The sequence below is a fragment of the Plectropomus leopardus genome, chromosome 17 (assembly GCF_026936395.1).
Source record: "Plectropomus leopardus strain MGB_pleo_1.0 chromosome 17, ASM2693639v1, whole genome shotgun sequence".
In the NCBI taxonomy this organism is placed as follows: domain Eukaryota; kingdom Metazoa; phylum Chordata; class Actinopteri; order Perciformes; family Serranidae; genus Plectropomus; species Plectropomus leopardus.
In genome coordinates, this window is record NC_142192.1 from 8,605,015 (window position 1) to 8,626,094 (window position 21,080).

Consider the following 21,080-nt stretch of genomic DNA (forward strand, 5'->3'; position numbering starts at 1 on the left):
GTGCAGCTACAGTTTACTAGGGGTCAAAACAAGTGCCACATCATGAAACTAAAGCCTAGCGTACTGGACATGTTGCTTCTTTACTGGTTGGACCTTCTTGTCCAAAATACTGCCAAACTGCCGACATTTTGGACCATGTTACAGATATCACTTCTTTTTTGCAGCTCTCAAACAGTAGTTGTCAGTAGCTGCACAGCAGTACATGCTGGGTAGGTTACTGTTACAGAGCAGCAAAGAAGAAGAATTGGGATAACTGAGGTTTAATGCAGGTGTGAAACTACTTAAAAATGTATCAATTAATTATGTGGTATTGAATCGGTGCATAGACTTGTGTACTAGGCGATACCAGATGCAGCATTTTAGGCAGTATTAGAGACGTTTCCAAACTGGTATCTACTAAAAATCATCCAAAATACCCAAATATTTTATTTCCTGTCAACTGAAAGCAACAGATCCTGGTAATTGGATCTTACCTGGAACTAAGGAATTGTTGGCCTTATTGCTTGAAAAGTTGACATAAGTTATTGCAAATAAATACTCTGATTGGTTTATTCCATTAATTGATTAATTTCATTTGCTCTACATTCATTTCAAGTGTGAATCAGAGTTGCCAGTTAAAAGGAATTTATTAGGAATATTCTGTATGTAACTGTAGACAGTCATCACCGTTTTGACATGCACATCAGCAGTTAGTGTCAGCTGCTCCTCAACCTCTTGTAGTGGAGTCTGTTCTCTGACATGTCCTCAGCTGGGAGCTATCATGTTAGCACTTTCTAGCCAAGATGTAAAAACTGAATTGTTTGAGTTTTTAACTCTTCCATCAGTCCTCATAACAAGAGATCCGTTATAATGTAGGAGCTGTCATAAAGAGACTAAGAGTGGCATCTGTATAATCACAGTAACCTTTGGGGGTTCTATGATGCCTATATAGGATAGCTGCTTCAAGAGAAGAAGAGAAATGAAGATAAAACCATCCTTTATTTAGCTTCTGATGTAAATTTCAAGCTCATTTTTGTAACATTTTAAAGGCTTCTGGTAATTTCATATTGTGTTTATAGGATCAATAGAGAACAGATGTATCCTCCTTTTTCTGAGTTTTCCTGCTTGTTTGCCTCTTATTCAGCTTTTGATTTTAAATCCATGTTGCAGTAGTGATGAGTCAACAACCGAGGGGAAAAAAAAAGAGACCTACTTTAGGTTTTCTGCCTGTCTGCGTATCCAGGGCAAACATAGTTGTGCTCAATTTAGTCATCCTGTTTTTGACAATTCAAAACATAAAACAGACAATTAAAAGCAATTAAGAACTTCCAGACAATCTTTAAATAAAATAAATATATGCAAATGTACTTTGATTTTTGATTACCCTTGCTGATTAATGTATTTGGAACACGAGAAAGTAGACACACCCCAAACAACAATAACTTTCAGATGTGGCGTGTAATCATGTTGTTTTCAGATGGAGCTTTGCTGCAGTTAAATATCTTATTTCGGCGCTGTTTTGGTCGAAGGTGAACCCACAGTTTTATAACTTTAAAAAAAACAGTTAAAAAAGCTTTGTGTTTGCTTGTGATATCAGATTTTTTTGTTCGTCTTGAATAATTCTTAGAACTTTTTGAACATCACGCTTTGTGACTTTAAAATACAAACAATCAAAACAACTGCATAAACCTATAATTTTCATATGTAGCATTTGAACAAAACACAATGTGGTTTCCTGTCTGTCCAATGAGTAATTGATGGAATGTGGAACTAAACTACATGACATCTAAAAACAAACCAACATGCATCATAAAAAAAACCCTCATATATGTTGGCCGGTCTGTTTGTTTGTATTGATACAAGATAAAGTTTTATTAGTCCATGCGAAGATCAGCATTTGAAATCCAAACAACAAAACTGAGGAAAATAATCCATTTCAGATGGAACAGTTGAGATGAATATGAAACAATGTGCTCTCTGTGCTCTAATTGGTGGAACATGGAGCTTAACTCTGTCTACATAACATCTAAAAACGCAGCGAGACACATCAAAACGGCCTTTCAAAGACAATCATTTTCCCGGGGACAGTGCGGGGAAAAAAAATCACTGAAAGAAGAGGAAGAAACAAGCATAATTAGTCTGACCACCATGTCATTCGAAACGGCATTAGCAATAACAAATCAAAAAACAATAAAAGATGAGAACAAAGATAAATTAAAGGGCTTATGTTTCATGGTGAAAATGATTGAGAATGAATTTGATGGTTGTCAGCGCGCATGTGCATACAGTGTGTGCGTGTGTGTGTGTTTTGGTGGCAGTGAGACAGTTTAGCATGTACATGTCTGTGTGTGCATGCAAGTGTGTGTGTGTGTGTGTGTGTGTGAGAGCTAGGGAGAGTTAGAGAGTGGGTATTTGTGTGTAATCATGTACGTCAGGCCGTCATGAATGGTGTGTTTGAGACAGAGCGGAGTGTGGAGTTCCTCGGGCTGGACCAAATTGGAAACAGAAAAACAAACATTCCCTAGGAACCCCCGCTCTCCATCTCCCCCCACCACCACCCTCCCCCCCTCGTCTGCCGGCTAGTGGCGCAGTCCAACCTGTCTGGGACAATGTAACGGTCTATAGTCGGACCGGACCACACACGTTCGCGGAGGGGGGTCGAAGCGCAGGAGGAGGCGGCTGTGGTGGTGGTGGTGGGCGGGGGGATCTCAGCCATAATGACAGTTGGAAAAACAGACAGAAGAATTATGAAAATGACAGAGAGCTCAGTGATGGATTGATGGGAAAGATCGAGTGATGGAGAGGGGAGGAAAAGTGAGACGGGGAGTTGAGAGTTGATGGACGTGAGATGTGGAACTGAGAGTAGTAACAAATGGAGGTTGAGAAAAAAAGTCATTGTGGAGAAATAATAAAAAAAGAGGATAAGGAGAAAAGCAGAGGGGCAGGGAAACGAGCGATTGAGTAAATGAGTAAGCAGCAGCTCGACTGAGTCAGAGCTCCACAGGGAAAATATTTAGAGTCACACTCACTCTTTAAGAAAAAGAAAACTTCTCTCTCCCTTTTCTTTTCCTGTTGTGAGTACTACTAATGAGTAAGTCGCCCTCCAGTTATTCTTTTTTCTTTCTTTCGTTGTTGAAGAAAAGCCCTCTTACTTTCTTTCAGCTGTAACAGCTAATGCTATTATGTGGTCAATCATGTAATAACCGGAAGCATGTGTCTGTGTGTATGTGTGATCAGTGTAATTTCACAGTTCGGATTTTACAGCCCGGAGAAAACATTGCAGCCAACGAGTGTGATCTCTGTTTGTTTGTGTGTGTGTTTTGCATTTAGTCGTAGCGTTGGTTTAAAGCTTATCAGATGTTCTCATTGAGGACACTTAACAAGGTTAAACGGGGACTTGTAATATGTTTCATCCCATACGTCTACCTAACATGTTTATATATTCAAAAACACTGTTTTAACTCTCTGTTTTAAGATGGGAGGGTCTTTTAAAATGACTCATAATTTCAGTAATGACTCAATGTGCTTTACTGTTCATGCCAGCAATCTTTTTTTTTCTTTTCAAACAGCAGATATCCCTTTTCAAATAACAACACACTCCAGTTCTCAAATGGCTGGTTTGTTAATTTTCTATCTATAATCCAAACAAAGCTAGAACTGCTTGTGGATGTGGTCAGAGCCACAGTGAAGCAGGTAAAAACTGCTCAACAGGTATACTGGGATATGAAATCCCTTTCTTTGTACCCAGGTTTTTTGCTGTCTTGCTTATTTACTTTACATTAAAACGTCAAATGCAGCCTGCAGCGGAAATATGACATGAGTGGTAGTTTGTTTTGTGCACACGCACCTCTGTCCGTCCTGGGAGAGGAATTCCTCTGCAGTTGTTTTTTTTTTTTTTTAGGTTTAGGTTTAGTTTCTACCTCAGCCCTCTGAGTTGTTGTGATTTATGATTTTGGGCTGATATTGAACTATTGAAGAGTTCCATCCAAAGAAAGGCTGTTTGATTCACAGCCTCAGTATACATAAGATATAACTGTGGCTTTATTAGCAACTAGGGTTTCAGCGACATGCGATTTTCCGGGTGCGATGGCCGTCTCAGAAAATATGACAGAATAATTTAAATTTATCAGTCAAAATGACTCTTAAAGAAATTAAACCAGAAGAGTTGAATTTAGCTGAAAAAACACCACGTTATTACTAAAACTGAAACATGAAACCGAAACTGAATTGAAGTATGTGTAAGAAGTCTCCACAAAAGTGTCCAGTTGCATTTAATTTCGATATCATAGATAAGCACATGATAACTGTCAACCATGATATCATGGTATACCTGATAAACGCCATACCACTGCAACCAAGACACAAGTTCCAAATATAGACTCTCCTCAAGTGTGTGTGTGTGTGTGTGTGTGTGTGTGTGTGTGTGTGTGTGTGTGTGTGTGTGTGTAGACTTCAGATTTGTCTCCGATCCACCACTGATACACTCCTACATTTCTACACACACGAGTCAGACTGACCCGAGGAAATGGCTTTGTATAAATACAGACTCAGATTTAGATTTGCGGTGAGAGGGAGAAAAGAGGCAAGATGGATGGAAAGAAGAAGAAGGGATGGCAGAGAGAAAGAGAGAGAAAGAGAGAGAGAGAGAGAGAGACAGAGAGAGAGAGAGAGAGAGAGAGGAGTGGTACAGACAGAGGGTGGGGTGATTTTTGTGGTTGGGGCAACAAAAGGGGGAACTGAGAACGGGAGAGCCTGATATTTAACACTAGAATTACTGAATAAAAAAAAATGCAATTGTTAATGGTCACAGCCTCTGGATATTTAATATATGCCACTTAATTTATTTATTAAGTTCTTTGTTTTCTAAATCGTAAAGTAATCAATATTGATTTAGTATATAGAATAAAAATTGTAGAAAAACTGAGAAAAGTATTTTTGTTTTTTTTTTACTGCTGCCACTGGTTGCTCCCACATGCTGTAATTGTTTTCTAATTTGAATTAATTTCTCGGGGTATAATTAGTGGCTTTTGTGTCACCAATTTATTGGCAGCACACTGTTCTGGACACTATGTTTAAAGTATTTTTAGCTGGTTGAGGACTTTACTACCAGTATTGTTTTAGCTGTTGTTAGACTGCGCCAACGTCTGTAACGCTCTCCTCCCTTCCTCACACAAGCTTGTTGGAGAAGGTATGTTCCAATAATTGAACTCCCTTGAGCGCAGCCTCGCTCACATGCTTTTTAAGAAGGCGGCTGGTTCACAGCTTTCAAACACATTCCTGTTTCATAATTGCAGATTTTAGAGAAAAATACGAAGGGGAAAAAATACTAAAGCAATAACAGGTTTCTGGATGATGCTCTTCCTTGTCAATGGCACACATATTTCTGACATTTTACAATACATAATCAGTGGCTTGGCTTTATCCGGAGGCCTTAAAACAATCTTCACATGTGGAAGGCGTTGTCAGCTGTCAGCTATGGCGATAAAACAAAATTGGTACAATTAGAGAGTTTGACTGGCTGGGGTCTCAGCAGGGCACTAAATATTTTTGCGTACTGTGCACCTTTGATCAGACAGTCAATTTGGATGTCTAAAGTTTAGGACAAAATTGTTTCCCGTACACGTAAAATAGGGACTAAATGTCTGAAGTCTGGCTTAAATATGTTCCAGTAAATGTTGAAAAATGTGCCCGTTTCTAACGTTATTTGTCTTTCTGTCATTTTCCAGGTTATTAAGGTGATGGTGGACTCTGACAACCGTGACTGAGGACCTTAACCAGAGCGCAAAAAAAAAAAAAAAAAAGACCGGACAGCAAGAACAGCAGCCTGCATAAAACTTCTTACACGGATCTACAACACACTTGATCAAACTCAAAGCTGTGCTGCACAGCTGTTAAGCATAAGAGGAGCAACAGCTCTGGACCAAAGGTAGCTGATGCTACGTGGAGTTTAAGACCTTTTTGAGCAAAAGTCAAAGAAGCTGAAACGTTTTTGCTCTGATGTTCATGGACCTGTGTGGAGTTACGTGGACCTGATAAAGAAATGGAGGGATATTAGTTTGGGCTTGGCGCCTGGTTTTCTGCTTCCCATTATCGTGTGGAGTACAGAGGGCCAGTAGCTGAACTGTTGGCTGCTGCTGGACGGACCGTCGCGGCCCGGGGTTGAATCGAGCTGCTTCAACAGAGCTGATGCCAAGGCCAGGAGTCAGCCATGATGTTTTTATAACCTGATGATCAGCAGAGGTAGGACAAAAAGCGGTAAATGCAGTCTTTTTTAATTTTTCTTTTGCATAAATTTCTCAGCATTATGGTTAACAACTTTAATACCGTTATTATCTCCATCATTTGGATTATTTAATAAACAATCAACAATTTACCAAAATGAAATACTTCATTTTAAACAATTTTAACTATGTATAAAGCACAAAATAATATGTTAAATTACATGTCTGCATGATCATATTCCTTATTTTGCAATTTAAAAAAAAAAAAAAATGAATCCTTTGCATTTAAGTGTCAGGTGTCAGAGAACATAAGTAATTATTGTTTATTAATTGATCTTTGTTAAATCAGCAAAACTTTGGCATTTTTCTAAATTATGTAGGTTTAAGTATACAGCGCAACATTGTTAGGTGGTATTGCAAACAATTATACTTGTTATGTGAGACGATATGCGTTTGTGGTGTGTGTGTGTGTGTGCGTATTTGGGGTGGGCGTGCTTGAGTGTTTTTTTTTTTTTTAGCACAGTGAGTCATGATTGTCTTTAAAATATAAAAACAAATAAATAAAAACAACATGTCACTGGATAGAATGAAAGATAAAAGTTTCGATCAGCATCTCCTCCACTCAGAGCTCGGCCGGCTTGTGGGGCTCAGTAGATTAGCATTATTGCCTTTAGCCAGAGCGAGCGCAGGGGGTAGTTTACTGAGACTAAACGACTGCTGATAAAATGGCGTTTCTGCAGAGCAAGGGTGCTGTGAGAAGTATTATGAAAAGCTGTTCTTAGTCATCGCTGCTGGAGGAAGTGACTGTGTGTTTGCTGCTTAACTTATGAAGGTGGAAAACTGTTTGATTATTATCAGTAAAAGCTGAAGAATGTCATTGACATCAGAGAGCGAGCAAGTCTTAGACAAACATTACCTGCTCCTGCATCATGTCTGCCTAGCTGCAGCTCGGTTTAGTAAACCTCGTTTGGAACAGAACTCATTCACTTTGTGTAGCGGTAGCAAATTGTTCAGCTCTGTGATGCGGCTGGATTATATATGTAAGTAATTATTACCAGCGGTGAACCTCTCTGACATAACTGTGTTGGTTTATACTGTAACTTTTACTGCACCAGTAGCAACGTTGATAATCACCAGAGGTGCAAACTTATTTAAAAGGCGTTGCAGAAATCTGCTGGATTAGTGAATCATGAGGCTGCAATTACAGGATGACAACTGGATGCTTATTAAATGCAGAGCTGTATTTTGACTTTGAATGCAAATCATTTTGTCTGTGAAAGTGTTTGAATTGAACAAGTCAGTGTTTCTGTCGCTGCATGCATTCATGCATTCAGAAACACACACTTTGTTGTACTACAGGAAATGCAAATACTGTTGAGGTTATTGTGTAAGTGTGTGCACAAAGATGCAGTGGTTTGTGGTGTAGGGTACATTATAACTATAGTTCTGTGAATATTCTATTGTTTCTATTTTGAAATACTATAAGTGTTGTCTGCCTGCATGTGTGCGCATAAACAAGCGAGATCTTGTGTTAAAGTCATTTTATTGAGTAATGCTGTGTATGGAAAAAATCCTTTACTGTCTGCGTAGTGTGTGTTAGTGTAAAAGACTGATTATGAGTTTATTAATATTAATAAAATACACGGGTCATTTAACTGTTAATTTATACATTTCTATAAAAAAATATGCTATTGAGGTGTGCACACATACACAGAAGATATTTTTAGATTTTTCTCTCCATCATCAGTTGTACTAAGTGCGCGCACACACACACAAAACAACTGCTGTGTTATCCTCCTCCACCTGTGTCACCATGCACGCTGAAGTTCTGTCCGTTTCCTTTCTCATTCTCTCATACACTCAACTTTTTTTTTTTCCTGCCATCTCAACAGTTTACATTGTGAACTGTTTTTGCCGGAAAAAAATTGTGAAACTGTCCGCAGTGAGGTTTGTGTATAATCCACAATAACTGGGATGTTGTTTCTGGAAAGAGATTGTTGAGTTTTACTTTTTTTTTTTCATTGCTTTGAAAGAAAAATCCATTCACTCTGATTATTTCCAAAATCCCCCTAAATACAACTTAAACTGTTTGTAAGGCTGGACACCATTAGGGCTAATTGGGAAATGTTTTTTCAAGTTTCATTTGGGTGAACTGGCCCTTTAAGGGCAAATTCAGGGAGGTTCATTGGCTCATTTAGTACTGAAGCTCGAAAGTTTAATCACTTTTTTTCTCATGGATGTTTTTTTAGTGTTGGTACATATAAATGAGTGCAAGCCTGTGTATATGGAATTGGGTACGCGTATGTTGGAGGCCTTTAGCGCACATGAGCACGGGCATATGTGTATGCGTGTTTGTATGTGTGTGTGTTTGTGTATGTTTTTCATTATGTGGTATGGTGGCTTTGCTTGGTGATGTTATTCAGCAGGGCGGATTGCTTTGAGCTGCTTGATGCTTTTAGCTGTGGTCTGTGTTTGTGTGTGTCCAACTGTGTCTTCGCATGTGTATGTTTGCATGCCTCCAACTGTGTGTATACATGTGCGCCTGCATGCACGCTTGTGTGTGTGTGTGTGTGTGTGTGTGTGTGTGTGTGTGTGTTGTGGTATAATAAAGTCTTTGATGTGTTAGTACAAGTCAGATTTGGCCCTTTTTTTTGTCTCAGAGTTTTAGAAAACTGAGGAATGTTGAGTAGAGACAATTCAGCTGGGCCCACAAGCAAGTTTGACTCTCATGCTACACACAAACACTCACACACACACACACACACACACAAACACACACACATTACTAAAACATTCAGGAGTTTATTTCTGTGATGTAGTGCCCCGCAAATGAGTTTCGCTCCTCTGATGCAGCGAGTCCCCATGTGTTTTGCTTTCTCTTTTCTGTCAGTAGATCTGTGTCTCTCTTTCTGTGTCACCCTCTCAATGTCTGTCTCTGAGTGTCACCCTGGATCTTCCTGACATACACAGAAACACCAAAAGTCACAGTAGAGCCTGGTTCAGTAGAAAACATGTTATTCTATGTATGTAAGCTACCTGTTGACCTATTTGCGGAAAATGGGTCAACAGGTAGTTCATTGTGTGGGTGATGATCTCATCTTCTCACGACTTTACAGCAGGATGTGCTGCTATTTGTTCTTTCTCTCTCTCACACTCACACTCACACACACACACACACACACACACACACACACACACACACACACAGGTTTTTGTGTCAGTGTATCATTCTATACGTGTGTGGGACGGCAACAAATACCCATTCATCATTCCGTAGAGAGGGCACTAAACCTCTGCCACTCCTGCACAGATGCACGCACGCACGCACGCACACACACTCACAGCAGGTTCTTCTCTTTGTCCCCCAAATCCCAAAGAACAATTTATTCTAATTAATTACAATTAAGGCTTATTAATTATGCCGACAAAGATTAATAAAGGAGGCATCACCAGCTGTCATGGCAATTAATGACTTAATTTGTTGGTTTGTTAATGATCAACTTGTTTAAAGGGTACAGAATCAATCAAAGATCAGAGTGACAGATGTGCGTGTGTGTGTGTATGTATCATGCTCTGAATAGTTTTTTGTGTAGAGTATGTGTCTTAGTACATTCTTGGGTTATAGTTATTTGAAACTATTATGAAATGAAGGCAACAAACAGTTTTGCATGATCACTCTTATATTGATGTCCACCGTCATGCAGGTATGTTAGAAACCACCTTTTAAACCTGGCATTTGGTTTACAACAAATACAGACTCTCTGGAGTCAACAGGTGAGTTATTGAACTACATTAACCCATTTCACTTTTATTGGACACATGGAAGTCTAGAGGTGGACTGGAAAAGGGGGGAGACAAAGGGAGAGAGAGGGGTATGACATACAACAGAGGTCCCGGGGCTGGAATCAAACAGGTGACACTGCAGTTACATGACACGTGCGGTAACCGTTAACCCACCGAGGCAGCCCATGAACATCACTTTATGGCGTCCAGTGTTTCCTACAGAATGAGAGTCCATTTGTATTTTTTTTCTTTTAAATGCATGTGTGCCTTTGTATCGTTCTGTGTTCCCTCTTTAAATTCTAAGGTTTTTGCGGCTCGGTGAATGCAGCACAGGCAGAGCTCTCCATGAGTTACTTCTTTCCTCAGCAGCTGTTTGTGACTTGAGGGTTGAATAATTGATCTGTTGATTAATTGAGTCTGTGCTCACACTAACCAAACAGTATATACATATTCCAATAGCACTCCTAATAAATGGTCTAGCTCCAAAAATTGAAAAACTATTTGTGGCAGCAGATGTTTTAATCGTGGCGGGCTGCCACAAATAAATGAATGTGTGGGAAAACCTGGCATTCATGACAGCGTGTCTCATGTTTGTAAGTGTGTATTATAGGGAAACTGCCAAGTCAACATTCCACACAATGTTTAGGAGTTTACCCCAAACCTTGCCCCACCTAGCAACAGCTTTACTTTTGTGCATCTCATGCCAAATTCATGGTAAATCATTTTACTTTGGTCCATATATATGCATGTCTATTCTAAAGTCACGTCCATTGGGTGACTGCGACCCAAAGCTGATTCCAGTACTGTTAACTGGAGCTCATTGTCAGCCCAGATTGGCCACCAATTTGTAGCCGCAAAACCTTGTCAAATCTGGCAACCATATATGGACCAGGCCTGCTTCATATTTGGATGGAACAGTCAACTAAGTGTTGGGCTGACTGCGCCGACACACAGTACAGTCGACACAACTTGGCTTCTGATTTGCTCCATGATTTATAATCAGTCTGTATAATGATGCAGTAGCTTGTGAGCCAATATTAGCCTCCAGTTTATATAGTATGTCTTATGGCAGCGGTTCTCAACCTTTTTCTTTATGAGACCACTTTTCTATTATCGAGTAAACTGATGACCCCTGACTAAGGTATATATTTTGGGGTATTTCAAATTAATGTTGGCGCGTAAGAATAAGAGTACAGAACAACTAATAACAGTCCAGTTTACCCAAAATAGTGAGCGTAATAACTAAATGTTTGAGTACATTTAGCGGTTTGGACGATTTTTGAGCAGAGTATTTCCTGTAAATATGGCCTCAGCGATGAGTTTTTCCAGACATTTTTAGGATCCTCTAATGCGATTCTCAAACAAACTCATATGCCTCTTTGATGACAATGGTCATTGTTCTATTAGCTTTATAGTAGTTTCAACTGACTCATTTTCTAACGTAGAATTCGGATGTTTAGCAGAGATTGAAGGCCCTGTGAGTAAAGATTGTGTTTAGGTCTTCACCGCGCCCTTTTTATTTATATTTCTGGATATATAAGTTTATATGTATGCTGAGATATTGACCATTTGTATATTATTATTTATTTATTTATTTATAGTTTTAAGTTGTCTTACACTGCATAAAATCAAGAAGGCCCCCAGATCCCCCATTACACTTTGACGACCCTAGCAGGGGTCGGGATACCCGGGTTGGGAACCAGTGTCTCATAGCATAGTCTTAATAGACAATATGTTAATGCAGAAAAAATTGAGAAGGATAATCATTTAAGTACATCATTAACTGTGTCCCTATTTGTATAGAGATAAGAGGCTGGATATTTGTCAAAAACGACATCAGTGCACCGAAACAGTAAACTTCATTGGGAATTTTTTAGCATTCTAAATTACCCTTAGCATCTTTTTGCATTGTGTTCTGTTAAAAACATACTTTTCATATGATGCATAGCTGGCAACACATAAGCTGATACCAGTTTATCTATGATGGGCCAGTATCGGCTGATAAAATCTGCTTACAAATCTATCTGTCGGGCTCTAGTAGAGATGTATCTAGAGCAGTTGCTCTGAAACATGTTGACACCTGACTGTCTTTAAACTGTGTGAAACTCTTAATCAGATATTAAGCCTGAGCACGGCGTACCAGTGAGCCTACTTTCAAGGCAGCAGGAATTATTTTATTGAGAGTTTAAACTTCAATACATCTGAAAATTCACTCTCTCCTCTCATCCACTTGTTACTGCAGTTTGTCTGTAGGGACAACTTCACACAGCCAAATCAGACTGGCATTGGTTGGCTGTTTTGGTTTGTTAATTTTCCACCACTGGTTTTGAGGGTGCTTTTTTGTGTCCAGGGGAAAAATCCATTAATCAGATTAAAAACGGTAACCAGGCAAAGCAGGGGCAATGGGCCCAACCTAGTTTTCAGAGTTTCTACCAATTTATCTTCCTCTCTGTCTGTTTCTGTGTTTGTAGCAGAGTTGGGGTTGAAATCCATTAATCAGATTAGGTTAGCAACTGACCACATAGCCAGAGGGAGAGCAGACCCCAACTAGTGGTGCGGTATTTCAGTGTTATTACACCACAGAATTAGACTCTGTGTGTGTGTGCGTGTGTGTGTGTGTGTGCGCGTGTGTGTGTGTGCGTGTGTGTGTGTGTTTGGCAGAGAAGTCCATGTATGCATGTCTGTGCATATGGATCTATGAATTTGAGACTCCAACACTCTTAAGTAATGCTGATAGGAAAACTGGTGAGGTGTTACAATCAAATACACGCCCTTGCATGTTAAATGAATGGGTTTTTTTTTGGTTTTTTTTTTATTTCTCACGCACACAACAATTACTGCTTATCAAAAGCTTCCTCCCGCTGTCAATATGTATTTATCTGTGTGCGTCTTTGTGTGTGCTTCCCAACCTATTAGACCTGCGTATGTGTCACTACTTGCTCCCACAATAACCTGCACTACACCCATTCACCCATAAATTTACCCTTTACGGATGTTTGCTTGTGTGTGTGAGGCTACCTGTTTGTGTTTGTGTGCGTGCAGCCTGCGTGTGTGCCTTCGTCTGGGTGTGCGCACATGTGGGTGTGTGTGTTTTTTTTGTTCAGTTTGGCTACAACAGTGTGTTGTAGCCAAGTGAACAAGTGTTAACAAGCTCTGTGCAGACTGTATTTATTTAATCCATATGCTGGTGAACCATACAGCTGTGTGCTGCTCCTGGTATGTCTGGAAGGAAAAATCACTCTGCAGTCGCAGCCTTGTCTGAGGTACAGAAATTATTGCCAAGTCAGCTTCAATTTGGCTGCTTATTTTGACAAAAACTCATACTGGAATTTTTTTTCCTTTTTTTTTGTACTTAAAGGAGCACTCTGCTGATGGTCAAATTTTCTAGTATGAATTAGTCATAGGGATGACATGCCTGTACTGACAGTACTTGCAGATGTTCTCAGTAATAACTGTGGCTAACTTTCACCTTCAAGCTTGAATGTGGCTGCTTATTAAAAGAAGTTTTTTTAAAAAAAAATGTATTTTTACATAAAAGAACAGTGTGTGAGATTTAGGGGGATTTAGTGGCATCTAATGCTGAGGACTGCAGATTACAACCAGCTGAAACAACTTCTCCCAGTTAGAATTTCTTCAGATTTTATTGTTCAAGAGGTTTTTACTCGGAGCTGGATGATTCCCAGAGGTCTCCTCCTCTGCGAAACAAATGAACCCGGTGTTTACAAAAGGTTGAAACGATGAATAAAGCACTTAAATATCAGTATTTCTCACTGTTAAGCATGTTGGAGACAGGTTGCTAGCCCAGTATCTGGTAAAGTGTAAGAAAAATGGAGCAAGTAGTTTCAGGTGTCCCTCAAAGCAACAGTGCAAATGTAAAAGAAATGCTTCCAAAAAGAGAGGAAAACTTATTGCCAAAAAGGCATAAATGATCCAGGTCCAGGCACTCAGGACAATTTAAAGAATGTAAAAGAACTGTGTGTATTTATGTGTGTACTGTGTAGATATAAAAGGCTCAATCTTACGTAACATAAGCATGTTTCTTATTTTCCAGTAATAACACATTAAGAAAATGTACTTATTAAATTATATTCCCTTTTCTGCCAATGTACTGTAACCCTCTTAAAGCCCACACACTGGACCTTTAAAGGAGCACTTTGCTGATTTTCAAAATGTTCTACCATGTATTACTAATGGGGATGGCTTGCCTTTACAAGCAGTCCTTCACTTATGTATCCTGACATCATAGGAGGAGCTTGAATGAGATTACCCAGCTTTCAATTTTACATGCACTGTGGCTTTTATGGTTTACTTCACATTTTAAAACATGTTGTCAGAATCTATGCAGATTTATGTGAGCCAGGGTCCACTGCTGAGGAAATGCAACAAAGACAGGCACAGCCTCATGCTGCTGCTGATAGTGCCTCTGCCAGTTCGGCAGCACCAGCTCCTCTTCCCAAGACGATAAAGACAGAGCTGCTGGGAGCTGACAGGCTAGTGGCTAGCAGTGTCGCTGCAGCTTGCAGCCAGCGCGACCAGCTAAATCAGCCAGGCTGCCTGGCAGCATCAGCGCAACTTGCCAGAACAATATAAACAGAGTAGCTGGGGGCTGACAGATAGTTCCAACTGGTAGTTTTTTCAGATCCAGGTGCCCACCAAAGCCAAATGCAAGCAAGGCAGCCACCATGCTGCGGTGAGTTTCACAGTAGACTGCTGCGTTTGTTTGACTGTGTTGCCAATGCCAGCGCAGAGGGAGTGCTGGTGTGTGGAACAATGTGGGCACAAAATTGTCACCGAAGATAAACAGGAAGAAACGAGCATTGCCAACAGGAACAGGGGGGATGTTGCCTGAGGCGGTGAAAAGTGAGGATACGCTGACTACTCACTTTGTTGAAATATCAAAGCTTCAGACAGTTGGACTTGCCATAGATGATCCAGCATGTCTTGTCTTAAAAAAGTTTTTTTTGTGTGTGTGTGTGGTAGGTCATGTTAAAGATATTTTCTGTACCTAAATATCTTTAGACACTTTGGCTAATTTTTAATAGGTAAGAATTAAAGTAACCAAATTTAATATCTAGTGCATGTTTTTGCCATCATCCATATGTAATTTTATATGCAAAATAAAACAAATTGTATTCTGTTACATATGTGGAGAAAAACAATATACTGTATATAGTACATTAAATGATTACTAGGGAATTGTATAATTTCTTACCACTTCTTATGGAAGTAAGTTTTGCTTTCTCAGTGTGATGACTCAGTGTTGCTCTCCTTCTCTGCATCATGTCTTACACAAGTCACTCATTGGGTCTTAATGAATCAGTGCTGAGTAAGTTGACCTGGAAAATCGGACGTTCTTGACTCCAGCTGCTTTGAGTCCCTCGGATACATTGACTGCAATAACAAACACTGTTGAATTTGACTCCTGAATCCTTTCAGAGCCAATTGTCAGTAATGGAACATGAAGCGTTCCATATTGTTAAGAATATTGGATGACCTGCTGTGTCTCTGACTACAACAGGAAAAAAGGGACATTAAGAAATTGGCAGAGAAATAGATTTAAATGCCTTCACAGAAAATAAAGCTGTGACTGAAAGTTGGAGAAGAATTTTCTTTTTTTAATAAAACTATTACTGTTAATTACTTCCAAAATGTTGGCAGTGTACCATAGCAATAGAAATGCTGAGAAAGACATGTCTGAATTGTGCAGAGAGTAAGGGACCAAGAGAGGTACAAGACTGAATGTTTCACCATCAGGTTAATGTTATGCTGATCTCAAAGCAGACTTAATAAGGAGGTGTCTGTGCTCTGTTTAGTTAAGATCTGCTTAAGTTTGGCATGTTATTCTATCTCAGAACTGCTGCTATTAAAGCTGTCATGTAGTGAAATTTGACTGAACACTTTGCATTTATGTCTTTTTGCTTCCCGATCCTGATGCGAGTCATTTAATATTGAGTATCTGCTGTTACTGAGTCCTGACACGATACTTCTGTTTTCCCAGATAATACAGCTGCACAATGCACACTTGAAGTAGGTCCACATTAAAGTTATTAAAATCAATCCAGTGTATATGCCGGATAATTGAAAAGCTCTGCAATGCATCAAGAAGAAAAATATTTGCATCTGAGGTTGCTTTCTGTTTTAAAATCATTTTTTATTGTTATTATTATTAAATATTTCTTTATTTATTTTACAAAAATGTAATGTAGTAAAAAACTTGTGGACAGGTGCATAGGAGGAAATTGTCCATAGATGAGAAAAACACAGACTTTTCACAGTGTCACATTAATTGAAATAAACTTGATTATTGATTATTGTTTCTGTCATCAGACCTTTATCAGGTTGAGTTTAATCTCGTTCATCAAGTTGAATTCAACCTAATAAAAGGATAGACCTCATTAAGTTTATTGCAAATGATGGCACAGTGTGCAGATCTTCTCTCTTTTTCTCAAAATAATAAAGTTCCATAGAGTTTTTTTTTTTTTTTTTGTCTGTACATTTTTTGTGCAGATTGCATTAATTAATTACCTTATTGGTCCTTTGCTGGCAGAGCTATTGTTGGACATGGTGTTGGCATTGTGAGTGTCTGCAGCGAGACACTAGGCAGTATAAATGACACGCAAATTGCAAGATCCCCTCTCACACTCAGCTGAAATGAAACAAGTGCACATTAATTCAGTAAATAACACAAATAAACGGTCACATATTGCTGTGTTTCACCACAGGAGGTGCTCAGCCTGTCTCCTACACAGCCATGGCATAGAGAAACAGACAGTTTAGAGATGGCTGCATTTCACAATGCTGTGCATAAAAACTTTGCAATAAACCCCCCATGTGACAGTTGACATAAAATATCAGATCAGGCTCCATATAGTTCAAAACTGCTGATTCTGATCAGTTAAAGCTGATGCTGATCGGTCCCGATAGTGATCTTTGAGACTGGACATCCCTCATGCTTGTGTCGTTGTTTCTGATCTCAAAAGGTTGATTTTTGTTGATCACTCATTGCTGTTTTATGCGGTAAATCACTGATCGGGTAAAGGCACATTTTTTACTGTAAATGTTATTGCTCTTCTTTGTTTGGCACAAGACTTTGAATCAGCTCTGCCACTTGTTTTTCTTGCTGACTAGATAGAAATTACTTTTTCAGTCCATGTCAGTTAAACTAAAATTCTAATTGTACTAGACTTATCTGTCAACATGTTTATACCTGATAAACTTTTATCCTTTACTCAAACTATAGCCAAACACCGCAGATTCATGATTTAAGATACATTTTCCACTGACTCTAAGAATTATTAGATTAGTTAGAAATAAGATATCAACATGGCACACACAGTATATTTCACTTTGGCAGTCTAGAGCAGGTGTTGATAGACATGCCGTTTAACTTATTTTTTTATTGAGGTATTTTTGATAGCACCGCTGTCGGATGCCAAACATGTAAAATATTAGCAGTTATATTAGCCAGTATAACTGGTCTCACTCCATTCTGTGGTCCTGAAGAGTTCCAGCTCTGCGCAGACATCTGCCGCGGCTGCTTAACGGAGCAGATTTACAACCGCCTCTGTTGGAATATTAAGTTGAATACCTACTTTTAGACGGGGGAAAATAACTAACCTCTCTAATGGATAAGTGCCCTAGAATGCTTAATGCTGAGCCTCTGTGTGTGTGTGTGTGTGTGTGTGTGTGTGTGTGTGTGTGTGTGTGTGTGTGTGTGTGTGTGTGTGTGTGTGTGTGTGTGTGTGTGTGTGTGTGTGTGTGTGTGTTTGAAATGCATGTGTGTGTGGTAATCTCCATGGCAGGTTCCTTTGCCATTAGTGCACTACTGAACAAGGCAGCAATTCATTCAGCAGGTTTAACTGTCTGGTGTGTGTGTGTGTGTGTGTGTGTGTGTGTGTGTGTGTGTGTGTGTGTGTGTGTGTGTGTGTGTGTGTGTGTGTGTGAGAGAGAGAGAGAGAGAGAGAGAGAGAGAGAGAGAGAGAGAGAGAGAGAGAGAGAGAGAGAGAGAGAGAGAGAGAGAGAGAGCACTAGAGTGAGTGAGTGTCTGTGTGTGTGTGTGTGTGGCTGTGTGGCTGTGTGGCAGGTTTCTAAGTGCAGAGTGTGTGTTGTTTTTAGAGAATTGTTTCCGTGCGCCTGTCTGCACCATATGGCCCAATGTGGAAAAAGGCCCCTTTAGGGGTCTGTGTGTGTGTGTGTGTGTGTGTGTGTGTGTGTGTGTGTGTGTGTGTCATAGAAGGAAAGAGAGAGCGAATGTGTATGTGTGTGTATGAGTGTGTATGAGTGTGTGTATACAGCGGTCTGGCCTGCTCAGGGTGAAGCTGTAAAAACAAAAACGTCTTGAGAAAAGGAGAAAAAAGAGACTACATAGCAGTAGTGATGTCAAATACTACACCATTCTCTCTTGCTCTCTCTTTCCCGCGCACTTTCTCTCTCTCTCACATACACACAGTCACTGTTCTGCAGTTTCTTATCTTGTTTGATCTTCTATTATTTTGTTTCTCTGGTTTTTATAATAGTGATTTTTCTTTTCTCTTCCTTTTTGTCTTCATTTTTTCTTGTGCATCTAATTGAGGCGCCTAATGCCGCGTTTTACTCAAATGTTCACTTTCTATTTTTACTGAATTAATTACCGTCTCAGTTGTTTTTCGCAACTCACTCGTCATTTAATTCTGTTTTTTGGGTGGTATTGTTCTCAAATTGTTGAATATAATCACTTTCATTTTCCTCCAGTAATCACTTTCTTTTCTCTTCTTGTTTTTCATTTGTCTGTTATGTTTTTCGGTTGTCGTTTATTTTGTCTAATTGGCGTAAACCTCAGGGCTGTGGTAATGACTTCTGAGGTTAACGAGCTTCTGCTAACAATCACTCACTCACTTGCACACACACACACACACACACACACACACACACACACACACACACACACACACTTGTGCAAGCATGTACAGTATATACAGTGTACACAGTCGTAAGCATACTTTCAAACACATTCATGCAACAATATGCACACACATACACACACTGAAAGGCATGCGCGCGAAGACACACACGCACACACTTAAACCCATTTCCGAAAGCCTTACAAAATCTGCAAGCATTGACATTATCGCAAGAAATCTGTCACATTTGATTCATGGAGTGCTTACAGCTTCGGTTTGAGTGTTGGATCTGAAGTTATAGGAGCACTTGTGAGGAAAAAAAAGCCAATTAGACTAAGGTGTGACATTTCAATAAATAATGTGTTGCTGGCTTTTTCTGTGACATGGAAAGAACATTTACACCTTTATTCTGAAGTACTTAGGTAACACTATCAGGCTCAAAAAGATAAATGTTGTTGTCTAACAGAAATATGAGTTCCTGTTAAATTTTTGGGATGGATAGGGGGTGTGATGAAAAAAAAAGGGAAAAAAAGCAAGAGAGCGAGTGTTAAGAGCTTTTAACAGCTTCTTAGGTACACTATGCAGGAAATGTAAGTTGCAGTTTGTGAATAGTATCGCCAACAAAAGATTTCACTCTCATTCGCTATTTTTGCGTTTATTTGGAGCTGTATCTGCAATTTTCATAGCTTCCCCTTGGATGCATGCTGCTTACCATCGTATACCTGGCCACAGCTGTTTAATTAAGTCTCAACCTCACCTGTGAGCTGTGCCCAGGAACATCCCAAACACAGCAAAATAATATCAGAAGAGTCAGGCAGAGGGCAAAATCTCTGCAGATCAATACAGCGCCACACACTTCAAATGGGTCTTAAGTGATGATTGAGAGCAATAACTTCTGTATGACTCTATACGATGTATTTTGTCAAATCTGGTATTGTGTAGGCCCAGCTTTAAAGGAAAACCTCACTAACTCACACGCTTATACATCCATGTATTACCATTCTGCTGCTGAATGTAAAATAAAACCAGTGAAGACATGAAGATGTAAGGTGTCAGCATAATGCCATCAAAAGCTGGACAGTTTAAAAGAGACTGAATGCCATTTGTAAGATTCATCACACATAACTTCAACTCCCAAGGTCCCCCAGTCACGAAACTTAAAACTCTGTTAACTTATCTAACAGCAGGTTGGAAGGTAAATATTACATTTTTTTAGAAAACTGACAAAATCCGCAGCTCAGATTAATTAAATTTTGGATTCCAGGTCAATTTTGCTGAATTTGGCAACTATCACCAGTCTCAGTACTCTTAATGTTACCAACCAAATTACAATGGTAGTACCAAGTACACAGTAGTTCACAATAAATCCATCAGTGTCAAATGTCAGTTGCGAGTACATCTGGGTGAGAACACTGGGTCAAACAAGAGGTGGAAGTGCCCCAAAGCCTGGATGCCTGGACTGGCCACAGAGCTCAGTGGCTCATTGGCTTTCCAGCAAGCCAAAATTATCTCTGCAACACTGATCTGCCATGATAATTTCACCATCTGGTCTTTGTTTTTTTTCTTTATTATATCAGTAATGGCCTTTTGTCATTACTAGTTGAGCAAACATACACACACACACACACACACACACACACACACACACACACACACACGCACACGCACACACACACACGAGCAGACAGACAGAAACTGAAGATTAGCTCTATGTGTGACTGGAAAAGAGCAGAGAAGCAGAACTGTGTTTTAGTCGTCTACGTCACACCTGCAGGTTGTTCAAAATTTAAAATACCAAAAAAAAAGAAAAAGTGACCTTGAGGATTGGAATCGATATTGTTAGAAGTGTGAACAGTACCCAACCCTAACTGCCATACAGAGTGCTGTTCATAACTGTAATGACAAAGCGGTTTTATTAGCTACACTGATTGGCTTAATCTAACAGCAGCTGAGGCTTATGGGTATTACAGTATTAAGATCAATCTACCATGTCAAACTGATGAGATATAAAGCAAGATTTCTCAGAGACAAAGATGAAATTATTAAAGGTAGTCATCACAAAAACCTATAGGATTGTCGAATTATCCAGTAAAGTTCTGTGTTTAGGAATATTGAGGATATTATTTAATAAGCATTTTGAAAAGGAAAGAATACTTCCAGACCCACTTCCAGTTTACAAACACATTTAATTGACTGTCCTACAACCAGGATGTCACTC

The 21,080-nt window shown here is 39.4% G+C and overlaps 1 protein-coding gene across 6 annotated transcripts in view; it reads left to right on the plus strand.

The window, feature by feature from the left end:
- Positions 1-21,080, plus strand: part of trps1 (trichorhinophalangeal syndrome I) — a 157,368-nt gene that overhangs the window by 20,875 nt on the left and 115,413 nt on the right. For 4 of the 6 annotated variants that reach the window (XM_088090194.1, XM_088090195.1, XM_088090193.1 and 1 more), the window contains exon 2: positions 5,706-6,234. In XM_088090194.1, coding sequence (XP_087946320.1) covers positions 6,207-6,234 — 28 coding nt within the window. In that variant the 5' untranslated portion in view covers positions 5,706-6,206. Of the gene's footprint in view, positions 1-2,713; positions 3,071-5,705; positions 6,235-21,080 lie in introns of those variants that run through there. The other 2 variants (XM_088090197.1, XM_042506123.2) reach the window with 2 other exon arrangements.